General features: G+C 38.5%; 1 protein-coding gene across 5 annotated transcripts in view; it reads right to left on the bottom strand.

Annotated features, from left to right (window-relative positions):
• Window positions 1–4,655: 4,655 nt before the first annotated feature.
• The window catches only part of LOC106714489 (optomotor-blind protein), an 89,136-nt gene continuing 87,137 nt past the window's right edge, over window positions 4,656–6,654 (bottom strand). For all 5 annotated transcript variants that reach the window (XM_045683070.1, XM_014507545.2, XM_045683071.1 and 2 more), the window contains 2 exons: window positions 5,863–5,999; window positions 4,656–5,635 (listed from right to left, as the gene is read on the bottom strand). In XM_045683070.1, the coding sequence (XP_045539026.1) occupies window positions 5,028–5,635; window positions 5,863–5,999 (745 nt within the window). In that variant the 3' untranslated portion in view covers window positions 4,656–5,027. The remainder of the gene's footprint in view (window positions 5,636–5,862; window positions 6,000–6,654) is intronic.

Here is a 6,654-nt window from a genome sequence, read left to right as displayed (position 1 = left end):
TATATAGATTTATATTAAAACACCCAGGACAATCTTTAGATTGAACACTATCCGGTATTTCTTCCTTATTAAGTTGCAAAATTACTCGTAGCCTAGATTCTTAGGATCGGTGGCGAAACTAATTGCCCATTGGTATTAATTAATCATGCAGATTACTTATTACGGATGCTGTCGACGTAAAAGTGGCTTTATCAACACAAGCAAACACGCGTGAAATTTACAAAGTATGTGCCATATATAGTAATTAACAATTATCAATCTTCTAACGCAGTTCGAGACATAAAAAATAGTTCTTGAAACTTTATTCCCGATGTATTCAATTTGGTTCGTTGCTTTACATAAAAGGAAGTGAATCACCGATGGTAATTATTTATGTATATATACAAAATAAGATAGTATACATACAGTTGAACCTGGAAAAGCGATTTTCTAAGGGCAGTCCCTGATATTTTTCTCGCTTTAAGGTTACCCTCTAACCTGAATACTCCGCTTACGATGGTCATTGCAAGGACCGGACGTTTACTCTCACTTGTAGAGATTTCTCAATTATCCAGGTTGCCCTGTATTTATAGTATAAAATAAGTAAAGTAAAACTTAATAGTTTAACTTTATCTTATTTCTTAGTTAAGTTACAAAACCTCACTTGAGCCGCTACCGAGCATCTGTCTTCTCATTGTCTCAAGTGATTTGTGACCACGCGGCATCTTCTGTGAGACAAGGATGCAAATAATCCACCGCACTAGTTAGACAGAGATAAAACAGCCAGTGTTTATCCTAACAATTAATTATAATGGACCACATCGCCTATGGGATGCCGGATCGTTTTTTCCATTTTTATTCTCTCACGAATTCGGAATTCTTCAAATAACATTTCACGCCGAATCCGTAACGAACATCTGACTTGCTGTTGATCTTTTTATATTTCTTTAATTAGTCTGAGAAAATGTGAAGTTAATTTAATATATATTTTTTAAAGCTGCTACATTTGATTTTATCCATTGCATATTAATAATAAAGACAAACTTAATAGTAGGTTTTGCTTAAATTATTTAGAGTTGTTTTGTAAGACTTGCCTTTAACAAAAATACTCAACTTCTTTCGCGTTCACTAGATCATGATAATTCAGTCCCAGGAATTGCAAGGTAAGAGTACTTGACACGTGCGCGATAATCACTGAGATTAGGCAGCGCCACAGCTCGCAGTCAACAAAGTTGTGGATTGGACAAATGCGTCACACAATTCTAGTGATTTGCGACCCAACTCGGAGAATTTTGATTCTATCTAGTTTAAAATGTAAGGATAGATATATTCATGTGTAAAATAATATTGCGATGCACATATAGATCGGTGTCAAAGTATCGTTAACTTTGTTATTCATCTTGATGTGATGTAAGCAGATTTTCGATTTCCGTTTGACTCGTTACCGGCACATTCAGTTCGTGTAGCTGTCAACCTTACGTGAACGAGTGACTAGAAACAAAAACGAATATTAGATCACGTTTACAAGATAAAAAAATTGCGATATATATGCAAATTTTTATAAAATATATCATTAAGATGCTGGCTGAATAAGACGTCATAATTTAAAGGATTACAGAAAATATTGTTGTTTTGACTTTGAGGACATTTACTTCGTTCTATTCTTAGAACGTTCGTTTATTTATCTTCAGATCTTACTATCGTAGGATAACCGTTGATAACTTGTGCGGCTAAGATAATGTGGTAAAACTTCCATTACACACCCAAAACTCGTCTTCGTATGAATGAACTCTAAACCCGTTACAAATCTTCGCAGTTAATCGAGTAAACTGGATTTTTCTTATCTAGTTTCACACGAGGGAAGAATTGTAAGGCAGCACAATAGACAGTGTAGTACTGCTGTTTGAACACTCATTTCCTCTTAAAAAAGTAAGTATTCGACCTCGTTGTGTGAAAATTTTTCGTCGAAAACAGTCGACATTGAAATTTTTTTTAGGTTTATACCGAAAAATCTCATATGACAAACTTATATTTGATTAGAGATATCGGCAATCGAAAACTCGACAATGGACAATAATTGTCGATTGTATTTATAATAAAATAAAATTTTAATTTGTATGTTAGAAATAGAATGTTTCTATGTATAGGACGGCGTCATTGTGGTGCCCTCGTGTGAAACTAGTATTACATCGTACTTATCAAACATCTGCGTGTTTTCGCGTTGCACCTAATTCAAAGTTATCGCCCAGTCGCAAACGAAAAACTAGTTTAGCATACAAATATTGTAAGTGGGCGAAAAGCTCGCTTAAGATCTGATAGGGGACGCAATTACGTACGTGTCACCTCGGCAACGCGCTAGATAACATCAAGATGTAGCCTTAGTGTTGGGAGCGCCTCCAATTATTGTTGCTTTAACATCTTGTACATCGTTATACCACGATTGTAGTAAAAAAAATAGACTTTTATGTTCTTTATACTCGTCACGGCTCTGATTAAAATGTAGATTGTGTTTTGTCTACAGGTACGAAGTTACACCTATAGTATTAAGTTCGTCGTAAACTTTTATTAGATTATGAAAATGTACAAAAAAGATTCTTGCAACAGATATCAAAGTTGTACTATATTTTTTGAAGATATGTTAACATATACAATTGATTTTATAACTAAACTAGCTATTACCCGCGACTCCGTCCGCGCGGAATTAAAAAAAAAAAAACGGGGTAAAAATTATCCTACGTCCGTCTCCTAGTTCTAAGCTACCTGCCCACCAATTTTCAGTCACATCGATTCAGCCGTTCTTGAGCTATAAAAAGTGTAGCTAACACGACTTTCTTTTGTATACATAGATATAGATAGATAGATGACAATCGTACCTACAAAATTATCTTAAATAGTTTGCTTACCAAGTTATTAAACTATAAGCTTATTTGTTAACCCGATTATGAACTTAATAGAAATAATAATTCAAAGAATAATTCGTGCAATAACGAAATAAAACAATTTCTTCAATAGATTTATCTATATATTTTAATGAATAATTCTCAATTACAGCTGTCAAATTTACAGTCTCTCTTTCGAATACAAGCAACAATTTTGTTCGATTCCCTCGGGAACAAATGACAATATTTTTCATACAACTTTACACCATCCAAAATTAATACTTTAAAATTTTCGAAAAGAAAACAAAATATTGTAATAATGTATTTAATTTAAAACTATTTCAAGTTAAACTTTTTAAATGTGCTTAAATTTAATGAATTCCATGGAAAATTATATTCATTTGTAATTATATATTTTGTATTTTAACTACATATTTATCAACTATATATTACAAACTTTTAACTTAAAGTTAGATTTTTTTTATCAATCGCCTTTTTGCTCGGGTGTGTTTATTTGACGCATTCGCAATTCAAAAATGTTTGAATTTTTTTTTATAATTTAACAATTAAAGATTTAACCATTATATTCTTTTAAAACTAAAATAAGTTTTTTTTTTAATTTAAATAAATTATCGAATGCAGTAACTAAACGCACCCATACCTCACAGCACAATTGACAAAACATATTTTCAAAATATGTCTATTTAGTAAACACATACAATATATAAACCTTACAAATTGTATTTACAAAGAAAGCGGTTATTATTTAATATTAATCTATGTAAGTGGGAAATGAAATAATTTCGTCCGGCGGAATGAGTACAATGACGTCATTAATACGTCATCTCGATGACGTCATCATTCTTAAGATCTGCTTAAAAATTATAATGCCCTTTGGAATTTAGGAATTAAACAATTACATTAATTTTCTATAATAATTATAACCTAAAAAAATGTTATGTGCTCGAAAACAAAAAGTTTAAAACCTACTCATGAACCTCAGTTAAAGAGTTTGTATCTTTTTAGGAGTTGGGAAACCAGCTAATGATGAGAAATTCGAAAACTGTAACTTTATGGTTTACCTACATGTGTTTGATATTTGAAATATAATATAAAAATATAGTTTCAGACGTCCGATATACAGCAAGTCAAACTAGCAGCGGAAATCACCAAAAACGTCCTGCATCTTTTGGTTAGGTAAGGTAAGAAATTTGTGTTTTTTTTTTCAGTACAATAGATTAATGGCAGAGACTTCTGAATCTATAGTGTAAAAGATTCGATTATCGAATTATAAAGTTGTGTGCTAAAATATGACGTCATTAATGTCCCAGTTCGCCGGACATTAAATCCTATTGCTATTATTGTGGAGAACCTAAGGTGATGCTATTGTGTCGTTCAATGCTAAGTGTAAGTCACGTGGGTAATCAAAAGGGCCCGTCCAATGCGCGGCGCTGCCCAGTATTTGTTGAGGGTACAAATACTGCTCTATTGCAGTGAAATAAACACCATTTTGCATTCGACAGGCGTTTTGGTGTTTCTATATCATCCATTTATAAATCTTAAAACAATTCATCATCATCATCATCATCATCATCAGCTCACTATACGTCCCCACCGAGGGGCTCGGAGCCTACCCCAATTTAGGGGTGACTAGGCCATAGTCAACCACGCTGGCCAAGTGCGGGTTGGTTGACTTCACACATATCATTGAATTTCTTCTCAGATATGTGCAGGTTGCATCACGATGTTTTCCTTCACCGTAAGAACGTCGGATAAAACAATTGAAACAATTGCGTAAGCCCTAATACCATGCGATTTTATGTAAACCAAAAATAAACGTCAAGCTTACATTTGGATATACTTTAAATATTAAATGTAAATAATATAAATTTTATCACATATTGACAAATGAGAGCTTAAACGTATGGTTGATATAGAAGCACGGCCAGTGCACTCGGGGCGCGGGGGGGGGAGTGAGACGCTATGTACTATCTAGGGGGGAGGGGTAAAGCTTAACTATTTACAATGAAATATCGACCCGATTAGAACTCGACAGACAAAAAACAAAAAACAAAATAGGAACGATACAAAACAACGCCAGCACTCCGGTGTTCTGGTGCGGAGCGCGAGGAGGGGGATATAAATACTATTTACAGGCTAGGTCGCGAGTCAGTCCTGAGTCTCGACGTCCAGGCCGTTGACCATGCGCTCGATGCTCTTGAGGTCTGAGGCCGGCGGCGTGGCGGCCGTCGAGGTCGTGGTGGACGTGGGCTGGTCGGGGGGCGGGTCCGCGGAGGCCGCGCGCGCCAGCGGGGACCCCGCCCCCGCCCGCGCACCCGCCCCCGCCCCCGCCCCCACACGCGCCGGCGACGAGCTCAGGCTGCGCGCGCGCGGCGCCACCTGCTCGAACGCCGAGCCCAGGCCCGGTAGTGCGTACGGCGCGAACCTGTGCGCCTTGCCCAGTGAAGGCGCGGGCGCGGGGGCGGGCGGCGCGGGCGGCGGCGGCAGCGAGTACTGCTGCAGCAGCGGGTGCAGGTTGAACAGCAGGCCCGGCGGCATCTGGTGCGGCGGGAAGAAGGGCGGCGGGTACAGCGAGGGGGGGTAGAGGTAGGGCAGCAGCGGCGGCTGCACCGGGGGTCCGAGGGACACGTCGGGCGCGGGGGAGGGCCGCGAGGGGCCGGCGGGGGGAGAGGAGGCGCGCGCGCCGCCCGAGCACGATGAGTCGGAACCCGCTTCCTCCGCGCCAGAATCCCCGCCACCTCCCGAGCTGAACCACGCTGCGGAACAAAAGAGGTTTTAGTTGATACATTTCAACTCTTTTTATCGCACTAGTAGATTTTAAATTTTACTTTTTAGAGGCTGAAAAAACTGACTAGTTTTATATAATAAGATTAGTAACAAATAAACATCAATTGTTTATCATTTTGGAAAAGAAATTCTGTGATCTTGGGAATCTTACCCGCCACTAGCATTGGGCTTTGGAGATGTTAAGATTTGAACTTACAGCTGTTAGTGTGCTGTGTAGCGGAGGGCTGCGGAGGCGGGCTGGCGGGGCCGCCAACGTCCAGCGGCCGCTCATCGTCCTCGTCCCGCGCGTCGGCGCGCGCCGTCAGCAGCGCCTGCCTGCGGTACACCGACAAACTGCTCGTGTTACCTTATGCTTACTTATACTCATACATATACACTTTACATCAGGGTTAAACATTAAAATAAAACGAGAGGCAATATAATTGGGAAATAAGATGAACTATATCTCTACGAGAGCGATGATGGCTCAGGGGTTAAAGATATGTCTACTGTGACTATGGCCTAGCCACCACACCTAACTTAGGGTAGACCCCGAGCCCCTCAGTGGGAACGTCTAGTGAGCTGATGATGATGATATCTTTAGGCTAAGCATCGCTGGTCCACTTAAAATACATTTCGACATATCGAACCATAAACGGTTGCTACGTGGCAAACTATTTAAGAGTGGTTTAAAGGCTGAGCTGTGAGGTAAATTTCTACGTTTTAATTGTTAATTGTTTAATTAATTTTAAATAGGTACACAATAAATTAAGTTACCCCTTCTTTTATTTTAAACTTTATTGTTTCAAGTATGCTATATATTATGCATTCACATAACTGCACGTTTAGGAATATTTCTAAGAATCAATGGCGTTAGTTGAACTTCTCAGAACTGTCTTCAAAGATGATACTAACAATCAAACCATGAAAGACCAGAATACAGTTCTATTTTAAAGGTGTCCTGGTGTGTGGCTAATGACTTGGATTTTCTATTATCCATATATGTGGA

This window comes from Papilio machaon, chromosome 21 (assembly GCF_912999745.1).
Source record: "Papilio machaon chromosome 21, ilPapMach1.1, whole genome shotgun sequence".
NCBI lineage: Eukaryota > Metazoa > Arthropoda > Insecta > Lepidoptera > Papilionidae > Papilio > Papilio machaon.
Note: the sequence above shows the minus strand (reverse complement) of the source record. Positions and strands in the feature narration are given on the sequence as shown.